This window comes from Diadema setosum, chromosome 4 (assembly GCF_964275005.1).
Source record: "Diadema setosum chromosome 4, eeDiaSeto1, whole genome shotgun sequence".
Classification (NCBI taxonomy): Eukaryota; Metazoa; Echinodermata; class Echinoidea; order Diadematoida; family Diadematidae; genus Diadema; species Diadema setosum.
The window spans coordinates 19091497-19112452 of record NC_092688.1 but is presented as its reverse complement, the minus strand read 5'-3'; the positions used below and the strand labels follow the sequence as shown (position 1 = coordinate 19112452).

Sequence of the window (20956 nt, the reverse complement as noted above, 5' to 3'; positions counted from 1 at the left end):
CTCTAAATAAAACAAATATGTATGTTAATGATTACATAAATTATGAAAACAATGGTTTTCATTTTAATTATCATACCATTTACTTCAAAGTTATAGTTATTGTAGCGTACCAAATTCATTATGTGACACTTCATTCCTTGTAATTAGAGGTAACGTAGGTTACGTAATTATGTAAGAATACCTTATTACGGATTTGCAGTATGGATGTTCTTATTTCTCTGTTAAGGGAATTTTGTCATTACTCCTTAGGTTCCAAGAGGTCAAAAATGGGAAAATCAAGAGCCAAGATTCAGGCCGATTACTGAAGAAGGAAATAGGAAGAGATTGGAGAAGAAGCCTTCCTCACTCTCTAAAAAAAAAAAAAAAAAATTGAGTGAAAATATTCACTCTTAATGGAGTGATTACAAAAACTGGAATTCAGAGCAAAATTGGAATGAATTTTGAGTGAAAAAATTCATTTTCACTCATTTTGGGGTGAGCTCAGGGATCACTCGAAGAGTTAGGAGTGGTCCCTGAGGTAAAGAGTGAAAATGAATATTTTCACTTTAAATTCACTCTCTTTTTGTATTCATCCCATCAAGAGTGAATATTTTCACTCGATTTTTTTTTTTTTTTTTTAGAGAGTAAATCCGAGAAACAACGTGTAAAAAAGTATTACGTTCCTGTGGAAAATCTTAAGAGTTGGGAAAAACAAGAGCGCAGAAAAAAATGAAAAAGTAAAAAAGCACAGAGCCTTCGGCAAGAAAATAAAAGAAGGCTTAAACCGATCTCAGCAAAGGGATAATGAAGGTGATAATGTCGACTTGATTGACAAGGATTGACATGGAAATTGATTCACAAATTTAACAATTTGCTAATGATGTATACTTACGTATGCTTTACAATGAAAGGTACTGGATAAAAGTGTTGGCTTGTAGATATCAAATTGAAAGGATGAAAGGTATGTAAATTTCCTTGTTTATGCACCGAAAATCAACCATAAGAATTTCTACCCAATCTAATTCTTCCGAGATATTAATGAAAATATGAAGTTTAGCCAAGAAAATAGAAGAAAGCGTTATACTAACGCTCTTACACTAACTTTTATATCATTTCACTTTAATACAACTCGCCACTTTTGCATTCTTCTTTCCTACATTGGCTCTTACTCAGTACCTTTTATTAAAAGTTGCCTTTTGCAGAAAAATACCAGATTGTGAGTCTACAGTTGTCTTTAACAATGATGTAATAATACATTAAAGACAATTTATATGTCACCGAACTTTTCTATGTAATGGAAATAGAAGAATTGCAATTTGTTCTTCTAACATTGCCATGCCTTTTCCATTGCCTTTTTCCAAAAAAGAAAAGAAAAGAGGGGGCATCCAAATTATTAAAGGTGCGCCTTTTTGTGTTTATCATTGTTGTGTTTATAGACTAGTGTGTCATAGGTCAGTTATACTCTCAATCTAAAACCGTGAGAAAGCTGTCTATTTACGTGACTACTCTTGAATTGTTCTTAATTCTGTATTTTTTGTGACTATTACTAAAAACCATGCATTGTTGTTGCTTCAAACTTACTGATTTCTTGGCAAATTATGGAACAATGTGCCAAGAAATCTGTACGTTTTAAGCAACAATAATGCATGGTTTGCTCATTAATGAAACTCGTAATAATCATGCATTATTAATCATAAAGCAGTGGTGGTGTTTGCATTTTAAACTTCATAGGCTCGCTGTGATTTATTTCTCATTTTTCACTCTTATGCCTGATGTACCTTATTGATGTATACTTTAATATGCTAAACAGTTAAGTGCTGACCAGTTTGTGCACTTACACTGTGCAATGTTGTTCAGCGATGTATCATTCCTTTTTAATGCACTTTCCAATGCATCTCCACTTTTGAATGATTAATATTTCAATCTGGAAACATTTGAAACATACGTTACAATTGTTTATAGTACACACTGATACATTTTAGGGCTTCTTGACAATGTCTTTTGTGACTCTTATATAAATATATTCCTTGGGTTTTCAACACGGCACTTCAATAAGTAATTTTGCAGTGAAACTCATAATATTCAGACAAAATACACTCTTGAAATTTAGATATCTTATTCCAATTTTTCATTTAAGGCCAAATGTATATATTATACGGACGATAACATCAGACGACAATTAAATAAATCTGCTTCCAGAAGTACTGAAGGTCTTGCAACGCTGGTACTCTTGATATTTATTAGAACTCTTAATATTTATCTTCTTTTTTTTAGTGTTTCGTATATTTATGTAACATACGTGATTCATATGCGTAACAAACGTTACCAAGGTTTAAACCGTCACATTTTCATTTGTCATATGGTGACTGAGATTGTTTGAGAATATGTGTAGGACAAATCCATCTGGAATAATTTGGCAGTTATCTGCAAGTTCTATGTGTCTGAATAGAAAAAATATAGGAAACAATCCAACTTTACATGGTTAACAACCTCCATCATATCTATCAATATCTTAATTCACGGTTACAGTGACTTATCAAATGAATGAAAAAATATAGAAGGCACATTGAAATAAGAATGGTCATATCTTCGAAACTATCCACCAATAGAAGGATAGTTCCATTGTCCATCCCTAAACAGAATGAATATGGTCAAAGAAAAATAAACGCAGTAACGTAAGTTACAGTGGTGAAATTTTCATGTTCAGCTTCAAATATCAGAACATAAAAAGTTTGCAACATTTGTTGCTCATTTTTGTTTGAGTTGAAATTCAGTGTATCCTCTTGCAATTTTTCGTTGTATGAATGTTTTTGAGAAAACTTTATTTTTTCAAAATTTCAAAACCTGAATTGTACATTTTTAATGGTTTTGGCCCGTCAGTGACTTTACGGCGTGCATGTTAGTAAGAAATTAATGTACGCACACGTGACTCATTTCAGCGCTTCCAATTAACTGTTAAAGCCCAAACAAAGTTCTGGTATGCCTGCAAAAGTTGTCAAATTTTGCTCCAAAATGTGAACGTATGCCTAGGAAATATGCGGAATAACGCTGTAATAACAAGATATTCGATGGGTAAGGACGAAAATGGGATATGTTAACCAAAAACTTTCAGTCTCGGAACTTACCCGAACGGGGTCAGGCTAGACTCGGACTCGGGGATAACTCGGCCTCGCTTTGCTTGACGGTGGGATGAGTTGTACTGCTACTGGTTTTCCCTCTGGATTCGATTGTACAGTATGGTAGGGGTCCAACCCACCGGCCGGGTCCATAACGACCGACCGCGCATTATAATGGCATTGCGCGTACAGAAAGAAAATGTACGCATGGGACTACGCGCAACGGTGTTCGATTCTTCACTGGGCTACGCTACCGAGTAAAATGTGGCGAAAACAACTAAGTATTCCCTCTAAATTACCGAAATTTAGCAAAATCGAATAAGGTTTATCGTGTAACTACATATAACTAGGCCTACCTTTGCTGACTCGTTGTTAGATGTAGACTATCCTTCCGTAATAAATTTGACGATTTTGACCGCAAAATTGTCACCGCCGCTTGTACGATCGTGCACACACGTTACACATACACATGACATACTAGTAAACATTTTGTCGCCCGCTACGACCGTACGAGTTGATGCAGAAACGAGAAATGAATGTGAAAAAACAAACCGACTCATCTAATTTATTTCAATTACGATGAAAAGTTTCCTAATGAAAATCAAGTCAAATTCATCAAACAGTCCTTCAAAAGTAATATCGAAGGATTCAAAATATATTCAAATATTATTGGGGAAAAAAATTACGACTAGAAAAAAACAGCAGCTTGTCGAAAAAACGCGTTTAAGTACGCTTTATACGTATTGTCAATAGAGGGCGGGGTGGTCGGTCGATATGAGCCCGGCAACTGAGTGCGGAAAAAATGACACCCCACGCGTTCGAAGCCGCCATCTAGAGCGCGTACCTCAGATCGCATTTTCAGTGCGCGCTTGTGAATCCGGAGTATTTTCTCCACACGTGAGTAAAATTTCAGGCAAATTGTGAGATTTTTCACGTTTCTATTGATAGAAAAACGTTAGGTGTCCGATATTATGAACACCCAACCATACTATGCATACGGGAGCGGCCTGTATAAACTACATTGTAGCGTTCTGGCTACTCGCAGTCAGTGCCGTATATTAAGAGAGTCTGGCCAACTCATAAATTGGACGCCATGTCGTTACCCAGCGTACAGTGCGCTTAAGGTTTTAGCGTGTGCGCTTGGGGGTTAGCGTTACGCGCAGGCGTCCCAAAGGCGCAAGGCACTGTATTGCTTGACTTTTTTTTTTATTATAGAGAGAGAGGGAGAGACACAGAGAGAGAAAGGGTGTAGATTGGGGGAAGGACACTCTTTCATTCCATCCATGTTGAACAAAGACAACAATCGTCAATCATTTTACACATTTGAATAGACCATTGCAGACACAAGCGCCCAGGTATAGGGAAGCTGTCTAAAGGACATAATTCTTGAATATAAATATATATTTTTTTTTGCTGTAAAAATAAAAGAAGAATTCACAGTATGCCGTGTCATACACTTTCACTAGACTGTATGCTATATTGTATTAGCAAGCTGTCCAGGGAACAAGAATATTGTACAACATGATAAATAAATTTACAATTCTAGCAGTGCACAGGCAATAGACGAATTCCACAGTTATTAACTTATTACTGTTTAGCACGTAAATAACCCTCAATTACCATCCTATTTAGTACCATATAGTTATGTATGAAACAGACATGAAGGCCCTCTAGGTAATCCAAAAGGAAAACGCCTATGTACAATGTACAACATGAAACGTCATCGGCAAGTGCTTATTATTTGAGATCATTTCATATACCTTAAAGGTATGTAAAATGATCTCAAATTGTTTAGAAATAGTTTTTAAAAAGACCTGTAATTGAACGAAAGCACAAATACCTGGATAACATATGATGATTAGGGATATCCTCAGCGACATCCGTACCAAATATAAACTACACGTTCAGGATCATTTAATATAGATATAGTTTAAAAACAAATAAAATTGTCCAAGTGGCTACCGGCGTATACCTCAGCCATATTACATTGTTCTCTTAGCAGGTGTATAGTATGTCCCCCCCCCCCCCAAAAAAAAAAAAAAAAAAAAAAATACAATCAGATTTTCGCATTGATAACACCCAATAGGATTAAACTGTTTAAATGCTACTTCAGAGTCTTGAAATACAATATCTTAGCTCTCAATTTGGTAAAGCGGTCACAGAGAAAAGTGGATTGTTGTAAAGCATGTCATGAGTCTAATTCTTACGATGCTCTTGTGTGAGAATACAATATACAGAACTTGGAGGGAAGAGATTTCTGACATCTTCTACAAAACCCCTAATTTTTCTTTGACCACTGAAGCAAATCGAATGGGGTTTTCTGTAAATAATGTGGGCAATGAGTTATAGTTTCATACCATGAATTTGGTAATAGATTGATTTACTATTTTTAAAGATATCAATGCGGAGAGTCCCGTTGTAATTTTTTTTTTTGGTACATACGGTAGAGTACGTCTTGACAATGTTACACGTCAGTTTCATATAATTGACAGAAAAAAAATGACATGTTTGTCATAAGATATAATACGTCGAGTGTTTACTTTCCTTGAACTAAGTGTGAATGGATGACTTTTATTGTTTAAGAGAGCAAGTATTAAGGAATTTGAGCATTTTTTACTCGTCAGTTGACCTATCTATACTTCATGGCAATACCTTGAGTGGTTATTTTAAAAATATGTGGAAAATCTTGTCATTAAATTTTCACTTGACCTCTGACCATCATGGCCAAAATCTTTCCCTATAAATACTATGTAGTAATGATGGCATGCGAATACCGTGTTTGGTTTTAAGTTTTTGCATTGGGTAATCTCTAAGGTACGGAGGAACTGGGTAATAATATCCTAACAATAGATGCTAGAATTTTAACATTTTACCTGACATTGATCCTTGACCTTTGGCCCCCTCCCATGACCCCACCCCTACCCGCCCCAACAAATGAATAAATAAATAAATCACAAGAGAATCATAGTCGCCGCAGTAAGTTTTGTCTGGAAATACATGTACTCACCTTCAAAAATTGCATGTAGATATGTGGGAAATAGTAATATTGTTTTAAGAATTTAACCATTATGTACATGACTTTGACCTTTCACTTTCACACAAAAGTTTATAAGCTAAAGACAAAACTTCGTCCACTCACACATATGCATCTTATGTCAAACAGTTTCATTACAAACGGTGTCCAAAAAATGATTACGGAATGAAGGACAGACAGAAGGACGGACGGACGACCAAAACAGATGCCTCAGGCTACACTTCGTACGTTATGGCGGTGGCATACAAATGTAAATCAAAACTTGGATAGTCTGAAAGACACCGTGAGGAATCCAAAGAAAACATATCATACAATTTTCCCGTCGCACACTGATTTCTCACCTTTTTTTTTTTTTTTTTTTCCTTCGTTTTGGATCTGTCGGAAAGCGGTGCATCATTACACATTTTATGAGTCAGGTGGTTCAAGCAACGCCATGCTGGGCAGGAATTTAGGCATGACAAATCTTCAGTTTTTCGCAGAAACATATCAAAATAACTTTAAAATGATATATTATATACCTTCTACTTCAATAAAGTAGACAACGGCAATGACAATTCATTATCCCCACTGCACCGTGACTGATATTGGGGATTTCCCAAAGGCAAACAAAATTAGCGCGTAGCTGCGCGTAATGAACAATGGGCACTGCGTATGAGCTTTGCTCGCGCCCGCGTGATTGACTTTGGTAACAACATGGCGCCTGTAGATCACGGGACCAGCTTTTGACCAATCACAGGCTTCAAAACACATAAGCCAAAAACCGAGTTGGCCAGACTCTCTTAATATACGGCACTGCTCGCAGTAATGGTCCGAGTTGTTACAACACGCGCATCAAAAACCTCTTTGGCGCGCATGCAAAATTAGTGTGCGCCTCTCAAGCACCTCTAAAAACAATCAAAGACAATTGATAAACAACAACAAAAACTTCAAAGGCCGCGCGTCTCAGCAACTGAGGTGATGTATATGCGTATTATAAAGCGTCTTTGCTAGTAGGCTTGAGGACCGCGCGCTGTCCATTTGTTTTGTACAGGATTAGCACGCACTTTCCTGTCTGCTCAGTAAGGCCTCGTTTGGCCGGTGCCCGTAGTATTACTAGTATAGAGTACTGATGAACATGGCGATCACGAACTGTGTGTAAATTGTCTGAAATAGGGTCGAGTTTTCCCCGAGACCGAGTTAGTCTGGAGCCTTCTGGAATAAAAGTCGGTTTACCGACTTTTATTATTTTTCTCAAAATACTCCAAAACGACTCATCATTCCGGCAAACCGCGTCAGCCAGGTAAGTTTCTTTGTAGACTCTTTCGATATATTGCAAGCAAATATGAAATGGTGCCAGACGGGTTCTCAAGCCCTTACCAGAACTTAGTTTTCACTTTAACTGGCTACATTCTTGAACCCATTTTATAATGAGCGATATGTCATGGTTCGACAGTTTTATCAACCCGCTCTGGTTCAAACTATTTAACGTAGATGAGGGCTGAGTGATTCTTAATAAATCCAAAAAATAGTCAACGGCAATCACGATTAACGCCTAGTTAGAAGAAAACGGCACCCAGTACACATAGAATCTAGACTAGAACTAGGACTAAGACTAGTGAGCAGTCATGGATCGAGTAGATTCTACGTGGCAGTCCAAGTTTTGATGAGTTGGCCCCATCACTCACTCGCCGTCGACAGCTGTACGTGCATGCGTGCACAGCGCTAAAGGCACAGTAAACGTTATAGTATACATACCCTTGCGCGCTGCCAGAACTGGAAGAAAGTCCAGACGAAAGTCCAGACTCCAAGGTCTATTAAACGTTAGCGTTGCCGTTAGATCTAGACCCTTGTTGTGCTGCAGGCACTGTTGTTCCTCTGCTGAATTTTGCAGGTAAGGTATCTGCTTTATGGATTTCCAATGTTTTTGTAGTCGAGATAAATCTCATGGTGGTCGTATTTACACCAAGGACCCCTAGTTAGATCTAACAATTAGTTTTAGTAGGACCCATACCGTAATACTTAGAAGACAAGAGTGGCCTGGGGGGCGTTTCATCAACCAGTTCGTCGGAGGTTTTCACCGACAACTTTGCAATCAGCCAATCAGACGCCAGGATTTCAGTAGCTTTTCAAATTTGTCGGTGAAAACCTCCGACGAACTCTTTGATGAAACACCCCCCAGATCCGCTTCGCGATCCAAGCGCTGGTGTAGGTATTTAGTGCTAGCGTAATTCCGTATCCATGTAGATATCTCAAAATTCACTTTACCAAATTGCACAAAATCACAGGAAATACTTTATGACTCATGTCCAATTGCTCACGCTAATTAGAACCAAATCGCAAGTCGGGAAGCGTAAGTGTAGACTAGACCTGGTCGTCGACTTTCCTGTCGTCGCTAAAAATAATCTGCTCTGTACGATCACGACTGTACTAAGTAGCACCACGCGGCGTGCATATTGCGTAGGCAGGCCGGCCCAAAGAGGTTCTAGATGTAATTGTAATGGAGTAAGCGCTCACCATTCAGTGCGTACAAATGAAAACGGGGCCAATTGAACAGTGGCGCGCGCGCACGAAAGAGGTCGACTACCAGCGGCCCGTTGCATAAAACTTATTATACAACGTCCAAGAAGATCCTTGCAATTTGATTGGAGGATTGTTGGTGACGTGATATTAAATAAGTACTCCATTCAACGCGCGTCGCGCCGTGCAATTTTGGTTCTATTTTTTGCGTGCAACTTGGTTTGATTTTTTCGTTCTATTCCACGGTTCGAGAAATTGTACGGTACTGCGTGTACTGTGAGTTGCATATTGAGGATCGCATGCAGCTAGCTAGCGCAGGTACGTTTGCGGTACGCGGCATGCGCGTACGTAGGCCTACGTAGTAGTGATAGTGTACGTGTATGAGCGCTAGTATAGCTGTGACCTGTATCTACACTGATTGCACAAGCCAGAAAGAGAACCGCAGTGGATCCACATGCAAGTATGGCTATATTTTTCATACATATATAGACTTCTAGGCCTACTTAGACCAAAAAAAAAGCTACTTGGACGTTGTATAAATCAAATAGTGTATGGTTTACTCGTGCAATGGAACGAGATTTCGCACTCGGTGAAAGATGAGGCGCACTATTCAACTCGGCTTCGCCTCGTTGAATAGAGCGCCTCTTATCTTTCACCTCGTGCGAAATCTCGTACCATTGCACTCGTGACCATTCACTATTTGTATACCATTGAATTTCTATGGTAACTACCGTCAAAATTAGGCGTCACAGCCAATCAGCATCAAGGATTATAAAATTTACCGCTAATTTGAAGACTTACCGCTAGAGAGGAGCGGTATTAAAAGTCCAGCGGTAAGGGTTTTATGCAACAGGGCCCAGAAGCCCGAACCCGGAAGTGCCTATAGTAATACACGTAAAGTACAGCTTCGAAGATGGGGTTGGGTTGGAAAAATCATTCTAATCTTAAGGAAAATCAATATTAGTTGTCCATATGCCTCCGGATTTTATAAGTGAGATACATTCTCAACACAGTATACGTGTTTTGATAAAAAAAGGACTTGCTCTAATGTGTCAAATACGTGCCTTAACATGGAGCCAAAATTGCCAAACAGGCATTCATGCATTCATACTACATTCAAAGATTGCAGAAAGGTACAGTGTATACTCTTTGTTATGGGAGTACTGATTTCACATAATATACGTCACTTAGAAACATCAGACACACATACAACACACACTCCCACACGCATACAGCACACACTCCCACACACACACACACACACACACCCACAACAAACACACACACACACACTCACAACAAACACACACACACGTACACACCAAACCACATTTTTTTCAAATTCCAACACACATACACACACACACACAGTGTGTTTTGTGTGTGTGTGTGTAGGAATTTGAAAAAAAAATGTGGTTTGGTGTGTACATGTGTGTGCGTATGTGTGTGGGTGGGTGTGGGAATGTGTGTTGTATGTGTGTGGGAGTGTGTGTTGTATGTGTGTCTGATGTTTCTAAGTGACATATTATATTATGTGAAATCAGTACTCCCATACCAAAGAGCATACACTGTACCTTTCTGCAATCTTTATATGTAGTATGAATGCATAAATGCCTGTTTGGCAATTTTGGCTTCATGTTAAGGCACATATTTGACACATTAGAGCAAGTCCTTTTTTCATCAAAACACGTATACTGTGTTGAGAATATATCTCTCTTATAAAATCCGGAGGCATATGGACAAATATTGATTTTCCTTAAAATTAGAATGATTTTTCCAACCCAACCTGATCTTCGAAACTGTTCTTTACGTGTATTACTATAGGCACTTCCGGGTTCAGTCTTCTGGTAGTCGACCTCTTTGCTAATGGCGGCGGGTCGTTCAATTGGCCCCGCTTCTGTTGGGGGGCGCGCGCTCTATTAATAGAACCTCTTTGGGCCGGCCGCGTGTTTTTTTTAGACGGCACAGATTGGGGACCCTATCCCTAAACCTAACCCTAATCCTAATCCTAACCCTAACCATCAAACCCTAACCCTAACCCCAACCCTAACCCTGACCCCAACCCTAACCCTAACCCTAACCATAAACCCTAACCCAACGTTTTTCCCATAGGTTTAACACGCGTCATGCCCCAATCTGTGCCGTCTTTAAAAAAAAAACGCGGGCCGGCCCTACCTGCCTGCGCACGCACAGACTGAAGTTAGCCATCATTCTAATATCATGAGACAAATCTTTCAAGTAATCGGGAGCAAAAAATCAATTTACAAATTATTTGTGGTAAGTTGAATGAAAAATATAGTTCGTAAATCACACAAGTCGCCACAATCATTACACTTTTGAGTTTAGTTTCCGCGTAAATTCCCCGTTCGCACAGTACTAGTCGGCTAACTTCAGTTCTAGATTGTGCATGTCGCGTTCGTCAAGATCTCTCGCGAAGAGTGAGGTTTTGTTAGTGACGACTTGAAAGTCGGCGTCAATATTGATACTTCTCGATTACCGATTTCGTTCAAATATAAGACAGTATATTGAAATATGCTTAGAAGTATATCTTGTAATTTTGGTGGATTTGGTTCAGCGAAATTTGAGATAGCTGCATGGATAGGACAGTACACAAGTGCCGCCTGCTAGCTAAACTGGGCCTGAGCGTCGTCTGCTACTCGGTACGATTTAACGTACGGGTACATGCGAGCGCTTGTAATCAGTGATATAGTTGGCACCTGTGACATCACGACATCCGGGCTCGTCAGCTCATTAGCATAATTCTCACCCAAAAAGTTCCATTTTTGACATGAAATTACGGACTAAATCGTTATGAAATTTTGATTCTGTTTGCACCGCTGGGTCTTTTAGAATAAAAGAACAACATATAAAAAAAAATTATTTAAAAAAATGGTACAATGCCCTTTTAAAGCCATATACTGATTAAGCTGAAAAAGTAAGATTTTGTTTAATAGTTTACAGCTCGAAATGGCCTGCCATGGACTTGGGTAAATTTTGTATTCAGATACTCAATCACTCTGTTAAATTTCACAAAATAACCGTATGAAGCAAGCAGCCCGCAATGTAAGACTTGCTTTGTGTTGTGACAATTGCTTTGTTGACATCATTTCACAAAGGAATATTGCTGTATTTCGAAAATGTCATCATAAACAGTGACGTCATTTTTCAAATACATGTATGCCAAACAGGCCAACATTCTAAAATGATAGAAATACATGTAATCACGTGAAAATTTCCCGACCAATCACCGTAGAGGAATAATTTTTGATTAAAAGCATAACATTATGTATCTTTTGACGAGATGTTATTAACTCTAAGAATTCCTTGAGAGTAAGGAAATTCAGTGGCCGCGATTTCATGAAAGGACGGGGGGGGGGGGCGGAAACACCAAATGATTATTGAAAAACAGATCGATCCGCAAATTTCCTACAGACAAGACCGACCGACCGACCAACCACACGGTGATTCGCATAAAAAAAGAAAAACTCTTTCAAACTTCTCGAACATTTCGGAGGGTAGGGTAAGTGGATGCTGTATTAAAAAGATTTGTCAAATAAGTCAGGGGTGGTATTCTGAGGTCGTAATTAAGTCTGTAATTAACTTCGTGATTAAGTCGTGAAGTTAATAGGCCCTTAATCATGGGCAAAATCGGTATTCTGAGGACGTAATTAAGGTATGATTAAGTCCCCTGTAATTATCTTAGGTCCCTCCCATCTAATTGTTATTCCATCCAATCAGACGCGTTGTTAGAAGCCAAAATGATGATTACACGCGCAAATATGTCCTCAATGCGCGCTCCTGCACGCCCCCTGTAATTACAACCCAAGAGCTCCGTGCGCACACTCCGGTATTTGATTACAACCCCTCACCTACGCACGCGAAGATCTCAACCTCTTTCTCGCATAAAATGACAAAATTCCAGGGAGATCGGCTACATTTCTTTTTTTTCTCTGAATTCTACGGATACCATGATAACAAGATTCAACCGCTCCTCGGTTACCGAAGACGGTAGGCATCGTTGTGGCAGAGAAAACACGATGTAATGCGTGATATCGGAGTAGTTAATGACACTCTTTGGTATCATTAAGTTTTCCATTAACTTTCATACTTAATTACACCCTCAGAATACCGATTCGTAATTAACTCTGTGATTAAGTCCTCTCAGAGGTGCACGCGCATTGATACGCGCAAACGCGTAGGTCCTTCCCGCCAAAACGCTTGTTGCTATGGTAGTTAATATATCCCCTACTTAATCATGCTCTCAGAATACCAATTCGATAATTAAGTGCTAATCAGATACTTAATTAGCTCTCAGAATACGGCCCCAGGTTTCAGGAATATATAATCTGAATATCATTTGATCAATGCGCTAAATAGAGACGCCAGTGTAAAACACAACACTTCTATGAAGTTTTATATATCCACGTCTGCAACGAACTAATTACTTCTTTAATCAGCAATTAGACACATTAACGAATCACAGAAAATGATACAAAATATTTAACTTGGACTAAAATCTTGCTTATCATTTCATATCCGGACGATGATTGGGTATAAACTGAGGGTTTACGTTTGTAGAGAATATGTTGGCAAATACAAAATCTATCAAAATGCTGACAAAACAGAAAAATACGTATATGTAACTAGAATTCGAGGGGGGTGACCCCCAGAAACAATCCAAGGGAACACCATCTCTCCCCCCCCCCCCCCGCCTATGAAGACTATAGTGTATAGGCCTACGTACGTACAACACTGTACAAACGGGGATGGATCATCCCTTCATCTCTTGACAACCTGTAAGATTCCCTTGATGTACAGTGACGCAACAATCGCTCTTATTACGTATAATATTACTATCATCACCAGGATAAACCATTGTCAAAAGCCACGGTAAACCATTGTTGTAAGCTACGATATTACGCACTAGTTGTGATAATTTGCGCTGCATGCATAGGTAGTGCGAGCTGATGAGGCGTAGCGTATGTACACAATGTACCGGTACTGTATTTTAGCTGACGCTTTTGCTCTCGCTAGGCTCTTCTTCTGAGACTGGGGGTGTTAAAGATTGGTCTTCAAACGATAGTCTACTCTCTGCATTGTCTTTTCAGTTATTGACTTCTATTCATTTTGCTAACTACTTTGAAGCTACTCATCGAAATCATAAACGTCCGTCGCTACTCCAGAGAGAAGCCGGTAAGTCATGCATGATCATGATGCTGCAGCGTGCAGATCGACTTTTGTTTTAGGCGATCTACAGATAGTATTAAACGTGTTAGACGCATGTACCGTTTGTCTACAGTGTATAAAGTTGTCTAGATAAACGTTAGTGTTCTCTGTAAAAGGGTTCCCGTAACTGTCTAACGTTAGTGTATACTGTTAGAGCTGTCAGTTCTAACGTTAGTGTTCTTTTTAAAAGGGTTCTTCAACTGTCTGTGTGTGTCTTCAGTTGTGTCTGACTTCAGTTGTCTTCAATTGTGTCTAACTTCTAAACGGAAAATGATAATTTTCAATTTTCAAAGCTATTGTCTACATACAAAAGTGACAAAGGATTTTTTTTTCTCTGTAACGTTAATTAGAATTAGAAACTAAAATCTAAATGAATTCTGAAAGAGTAGAATCTAGGGTTTCTAGGCCTAATGATATCATTATTGTTAGGGAAACCAGTCAATGGCATACATACCATAATTTCTAACAGTTACCGGTAGAAACTTCTAGGCCTAATCTAGGCTACGTTAGGTTGATCTAAGGTTTTACTTTTAAGATGGATTGGACGATTTATTTAATCGAGACTGTCATATTGTTTGCTTGTTGTTTGCCATTTTCTTCTCTGTTGTCATGTTTGAACATGTAGATGATAGATCTTCTTTTCATTTTTGAAGCGCCATGAGCACTGAAAGGTGGACATGTGCGCTATCCCTAACGTTAGACCTTTCTACATTCTAGATCTAGGCCTATAGGCCCTAAGTGAAATAAGTTAAATAGCCACTAAAGTATTATTATAATAGGGCCTAGAACCACCTTTTATTATTATCATTATTATTATTATTATTATTATCATTATTATTATTATTATTATTAGAACCTACTATCATCATCATTATAATGACACTTCCGAAACCTTTTAGCGAGGTGTAAAATTGCATTATAATTAATAATAATAATAATAATAACAATAATAGTGGCTACTTGTATAGCGCACAGGTCCACTTTTCAGTGTTCATGACGCTTCAAAAATGACAAAATATCATAGCATATTTACATGCATCAAACATTTCAACAAAGAAGAAAATGGTAAACAAAAGCAAATATATACCAAATAAAGAATACAACATATATCAATTAAAAATACAATATTGATCCAATATTAATGACATACAGCAATTACAGTCCTCAGTATGAAAGGAACAGATAAGTTTTAAGTTTGGATTTGAATGACTCTGTAGATGACAGTTCCCTTAACTGAAGAGGTAACTGATTCCACACTTTTGGTAACGGAAAAAGCACGATCACCATACCCATGTTTTACTCTGGGTGTTTGGAGTAAGAATGCATCTGATGATGAACGTAGCCTTCGTGTCGGATTGTATTTTTGAACAGAATTACTTATGTATATTGGGGAAAAAGAATTCCGGACATGATTTTCGTAATGGACAGTAATCGACGTCTTTGTCATCTTGTCCTTGCACCAGAATCACAATTCATACCCACGATTCACCATACACATTCTTACCGAGCGGACGACAAAGAAAAACTCGGCAAATATGAGGCTCAAATTTCGTATAAATATCTAACTTGAACATTTCGAACAGTTCACGCGATAAAAATCTTGTGATAAATCGTCATCTTCTTCTTCTTCTTCACCTGAGCATGTGAGGTGAAATGTGAATTTCTTAGCGTTTTTACATGTTTGTGTCGCGTTTTTTTTTTTGTGTGTGTTTTTTTTTTTTTGCGATTTCGGTCCATACAACGCTCTGTGAGGCTAGTCTACGAAGTCCTGTGCACGTGTTGAATGTCATTAGTATGCAAAAATGTGCTTTTCCGGAATTATCATGCTATCCATCATATATTACAGGTAACGGTTAGGGCCCTAGAGATGGTGAGGGCCTATCCACGCCAACGGCTAAAGCGTATCGAGCTAAAGAATGACCTCGACTGACTCTTTTTGATAGCAACCAGTTTCTAAATTCTAGATCTAGCTATAATAGGCCCTACTACTATTACTATATTAGTAGGGCAGATATGTAACAAAAATTGGTCGAAATGCTCACATCTGGCGGAAAGTATGAAATTTTGCATATAGGGGTATTTTGGGGCGCTGATTTCAAATATTGCCGGATCCAAGAGATTTGACCACGGGGTCGGCCGCCATTTTGAATTCCAATATGGCCGCCATCACAAAACAAATTCAAAGATCCCTATCTTCAGTTCTGAATGACCTGTGGCACCAAAATTTGGTACACATGAACGTTTTGACACATTGAATATGATGACAAATTGATTCGGAGTGTCTGACAAACATCGAATGGCCGCCATTTTGAATTCCAATATGGCCGCCTCGACGAAATATTCAAAATCCCTATCTCGATTTCTAAGTGGTGAGTGACCCTGAAATTAGGTGTAAACAAGTATTTTAACATACTGATTTAAAATATTAACTGATGTGATGTGTCTGACAAACGCAATGCCTGCTATTTTGAATTCCAATGTGGCTACGAAGACAAACATCACGACTAACATTCACGGGCATGTCAAAAAGTGCAGCAAAAAGGAAGCATAATGCACCTTTCACTGACGTCACAATGTAAATACATCAGCGCGCACTCTATCAGTTACAAACGCGCGCTCAATCAGGTAGCCTAATTTACAAACCCGAGATAGAGATTTTCAACACTCCAACATGGCAAATATGTATTAAATTCCAATTGGCTGCCGTGCAGCTTGTCAGGCATATCAAATAAGTCTGTTATTGAAGTCATCATATCTTCATGCTTTTATATATCAAATTCCAATGGCTAATGTCATTCAGAACTGAAGATAGGGATCTTTGACGGCGGCCATATTGGAATTCAAAATGGCGGCCGACCCCGTGATCAGATCTCTTGGATCAGGCAATTTTTGAAATCAGCGCCTCAAAATACCCCTATGTGCAAAATTTCATACTTTCCGCCGGATGTGAGCATCTTTTTCACATATCTGCCCCACTGTATGTGCTACTACTCGTACTAGACCTAGCTAGACCTAGTACTAGACAGATTTCTAGATCTAACGTTAGCTAAGTACTACAAGTCCTAGGGTCTCGATCTAGTTAGGATTTTGACGTCAATTTCCTTGTAGCTCACTTGCTACTGTGTTAGATCCAAAGTCTAGATCTACCGTTTTATAAAACTTGCTATCAATAACAAGTTACGGTAGTTGTTATAAGCTACTAAAATCCTTGCATCTGATTGGCTGAAAGCAAATTTGTCATAGAAATGTGGCAGTTGTTATTGATAACAAGTATTATGAAACAGGACCCAAGTGAAAATCCAGACCTAGAATTTCTAGATCTATTACAGAACTTATATGTTTACGTCATATGTTTTATCATGACGAAAGTACGTTTCAGTCTTAAGACTCTTAGGTTGGGCTGTTTCTGGAAAATCGAGAAAATTTTTTAAAAACAATTAAAAAAACACACACACATAAAAGGCAACCCGATGTTATCTAGATCTAAGCCTAAACAAACATAAAAAAACACTACTCACTAGCTCTAGGCCCTACTTTCTGCATCTCTGGAGGTTTCGTCTGGAGAATCGTGTGTGTGTGTGTGTGCGGGGGGAGGTGTACCATTGACCTTTGACAATCCCCCCACACACACACACGCACACACACACAAGTTCAGCGGCCCACTACATGCATATCAAACCTCAAACCAAACTTTTTACACGATAGGCAGCATGAAATAGGTATTGAAAGCGAGCGATAAATCAAAAACCTAATAGTGAAATGAGCTTCATAAAAAATGCATCTTCAATTATATAGATTATGTTCTACAAGCACAAAGACTCAAACTGCAAAAATTGTTAACTGCAAATACGGAGAGTAAAACAATTTTAATCTACTTGAAATATAAAAATAATCGTATTGAAGAAAACTCGTTTGTCAATAAAGCAATGTGTCAAAAGTCAAGCGATTAGTAAGAGCATGTATACTTTATAATCATTCAAGGTTCGTGATGTTTTAATGGAGGAGTAACCTTAAATTCTCGTCGGTTCTGACAATGGTAAAGACGTCATCCCTTGGTTCCAGGGGGGTATTTCATGAAGCATTTTGGTGGGATATTTTTCTGACAAACTGTTATAAGCTACTGAAATCCTTGCATCTGATTGGCTGAGGGCAAATTTGTCCGAAATACTTCATGAAATGCCCCCAGGAGTTTATCCCTGTCGTTTTTCCTTGTAAGATCACCAAAGTCTGCGTTAGGGGGATGACGAGTATTCTTCTGAAGAGCTATTCTAATGAGCATGGTGTGCGCTAGCATTGCTCAGAGTTTTCCGAGTGATGGAACCTGCCATATTAGTGTACAGTAGTTCATAGTCATGATATTCAGATGGTTTCACGCTCAAATTGCCGAATTACGAAGGACTGTTGCAGATAGCTTCCTGCCAAACAATAGGTTCATAGGCTTTTCTGCTTAAATGTTAGGCCTCTCTGATGACATTACCGATATTCTTTTTTTCCTCTGTAGGATCGATCTTTGAAGACAGTTTGTATTGTTGTTGTATACTCGGGACTAGTCTTCAACGGTCATGTTTTCAGGACTGCCATCATCATTTGTTAGGCTCCGCTTTAGTTGGATGTTTTCCTTTTGTTTGTGAATCTGGTAATTTGGGAAAATATTTTGGAAGTGTATGAAAGAGTGATGGCTTCACGACAATTTTCACCTCTGGGATGAATGCCTGTGAAATAACAAAAAGCCAAGGAAGTAGTTCATATTAAGTTCCTACAAAATATGAACTGAAAAAAAGCAAACAAACCCTGAAATAGACTCTTTATCCTTTTCATTATTTTACGTTATGTGTTACATTATTCAGTCATACTCGACAAAATTTAACTTGTCAAATCGATTTTTGTCTAGGTGTGCGTCATACGAGACAGTTTTACTGCTTAATGATACAATTCTAATGATTGAACATTTACGATAATTATGAATACGTTTTGATTGCAGACAACTGCTATCTAACGTGGAGTTACAAACTTACCTGTGGACAGACAAGACACTTTAAACAGCGCCACCATGTCTGAGCGAAAAGCCGTGATCAAGAATGCAGACATGCCGGAAGACATGCAGCAGGACGCCGTCGACTGCGCTACACAGGCCCTCGAGAAGTTCAACATCGAGAAGGACATCGCTGCTTACATCAAGAAGGAGTTCGATAAGAAGTACAATCCGACCTGGCACTGCATTGTGGGTAGGAACTTCGGCAGCTACGTCACGCACGAGACAAAACACTTCATTTACTTCTACTTGGGCCAAGTCGCCGTGCTGCTTTTCAAGTCTGGCTGAGACTCCAGTTACAGGAAGTTGAGAAAATGGATCGTTTGCATTTTTCTTGGCTATGATTTGGATGAGGATGAGGTGTTTGTAGTTCTTATTTTGTTTCCAACCCTATATGACATTGCAATTTATTCTGCTTGTTCATAATATCATTGGGAAGTTTTTACACATTTCGATGCTTATTCTGATTGTATATCACTGTTACCAGTGAAGGTCGATTGTATACTAGTGAAGGCTGATAAACAGATTACCGGATGGAGATAACAGCGTTACGGCCTGTCGTTACGAGGATGTAAATTGCGCCCCGACAATGTACGTGTCAGTTTGATGGCACATAGTAGCGTATAGTGTTTTCAAGTTTTCCAGTGAACAAAATGAAATAATTACCCTCTCGACGATCTCTGGTGCGTGTGTATGCGTTGGTGTGTGTATGTGCGTGTGTGCGTGTGAGTTTGACGGAGATACTGACGGGCATTGACGGTCCAATTTCCAGTGTTTTCGTCACATTGCAGTAATTTCCATAGACCCTAGCAATGATGCACGTTCATTCTGGGAATGCTTACCATAGGCCTTAGGACGCCATGCCAGCGATGAGAGGATGATGGAAATGGTGAAAACGACGACGACGATGATGGCGTCCATTCATAGAATTTCTCAGCGACAGAATACAGCAACCATGTACACTGTACTCTTAGTACGCTTACACTACTTTAGTGTTGGGAAGTTGTCGCATGATAAAGTGATAAGGGCAAGTAGGACCTAAGCTACATGCGTGAATTTAATGCACTAACGTCAGTTTGAGAAAAAGTGGGAAAATGGAAGAGAACGAGGAGAAAGCAGAAATAGCGAAGAAGCGCAGTAAGAAAAGAAACTATTCTCTTCACAGTTAAATTGTGCATACATTTTTAGAAAAAAAAAATTGTTGATTCAGGCTACGGTCAAAGTCCTGTCACTGGTAAATGCTTTTAATTACATCTGTGATGGTAATTAAAAAGAATGGATTTTTATTCAGCACAAGTTGACAGGGATCATACAGGATGAGAGAGAAAGCTGCTCTGCTATAACTTCTGAACTTGTACTTGGCAGGGTTGTAATTACAGTGTATAATTTTTGCGTTCATAAGACGATAAAGCGGCAGTATTTACTGGAAATGCCCCTTTTTTCATGAAAACGCCTTTAACTGCTAGACATTTCAAGTGTGAATTTAAAGTGATAACAAACGAAAACGTGTCTCCTTCTCCCTCACTGTGTTTTGCCATGTATGTTTATACGCAAGAATTGAATCCTGCTTGTATGTGACTGCATGCAGAACAAATCAATACGCCGTATATCAGTGTTTGTGTAGTCCGGCCTCTACGCCGTAATGTTGCAAAATCCTTTTTTTTTTTTTTTTTTTTTTTTTTTTTTAGTTGGTTAACATGTAAATGAATTTAATAAACTTTTAGACTGTTAAAACAAATCTCGTAAGCGTCAAAATTTCTATAAAATGCTAGAGGCCGACAGGAATTTAACAAAGTCACGTTTGGATCATATGTATAGAAGTTGTGAAAGAGGGAGAAAGAGTCGAAGTGGGACGGACTCAACAGAATTGAGAATCATATCACCTGTTTTTAAATGTTCAGTGGGAATATTCTGAACATGATTCTTGCTGAACAAAGTCATTTCACACACACACACACACACACAAATGCTTTTCTTGACAACTGTCCTGACGCTGCCCGACTATGATTCACTTCTTGGAATCAAATCATTTCACGACGTGTTTGAGCGGGTGTACATCACGAGACCGACACC

General features: G+C 38.7%; 1 protein-coding gene across 2 annotated transcripts; it reads left to right on the top strand.

Annotated features, from left to right (window-relative positions):
• The first annotated feature begins 9011 nt into the window (after nucleotides 1–9011).
• On the top strand, nucleotides 9012–20388 carry LOC140227587 (dynein light chain LC6, flagellar outer arm). 2 transcript variants are annotated; one of them, XM_072308003.1, is made up of 2 exons: nucleotides 9012–9085; nucleotides 18833–20388. In XM_072308003.1, exon 2 carries the CDS (start codon nucleotides 18902–18904, stop codon nucleotides 19169–19171), a length of 270 nt encoding a protein of 89 aa, XP_072164104.1. In that variant the 5' UTR covers nucleotides 9012–9085; nucleotides 18833–18901; the 3' UTR covers nucleotides 19172–20388. The 2 variants fall into 2 exon arrangements, with proteins under 2 accessions (XP_072164104.1, XP_072164103.1); XM_072308002.1 differs by lacking the exon at nucleotides 9012–9085 and adding an exon at nucleotides 13592–13818.
• Nucleotides 20389–20956: the final 568 nt, after the last annotated feature.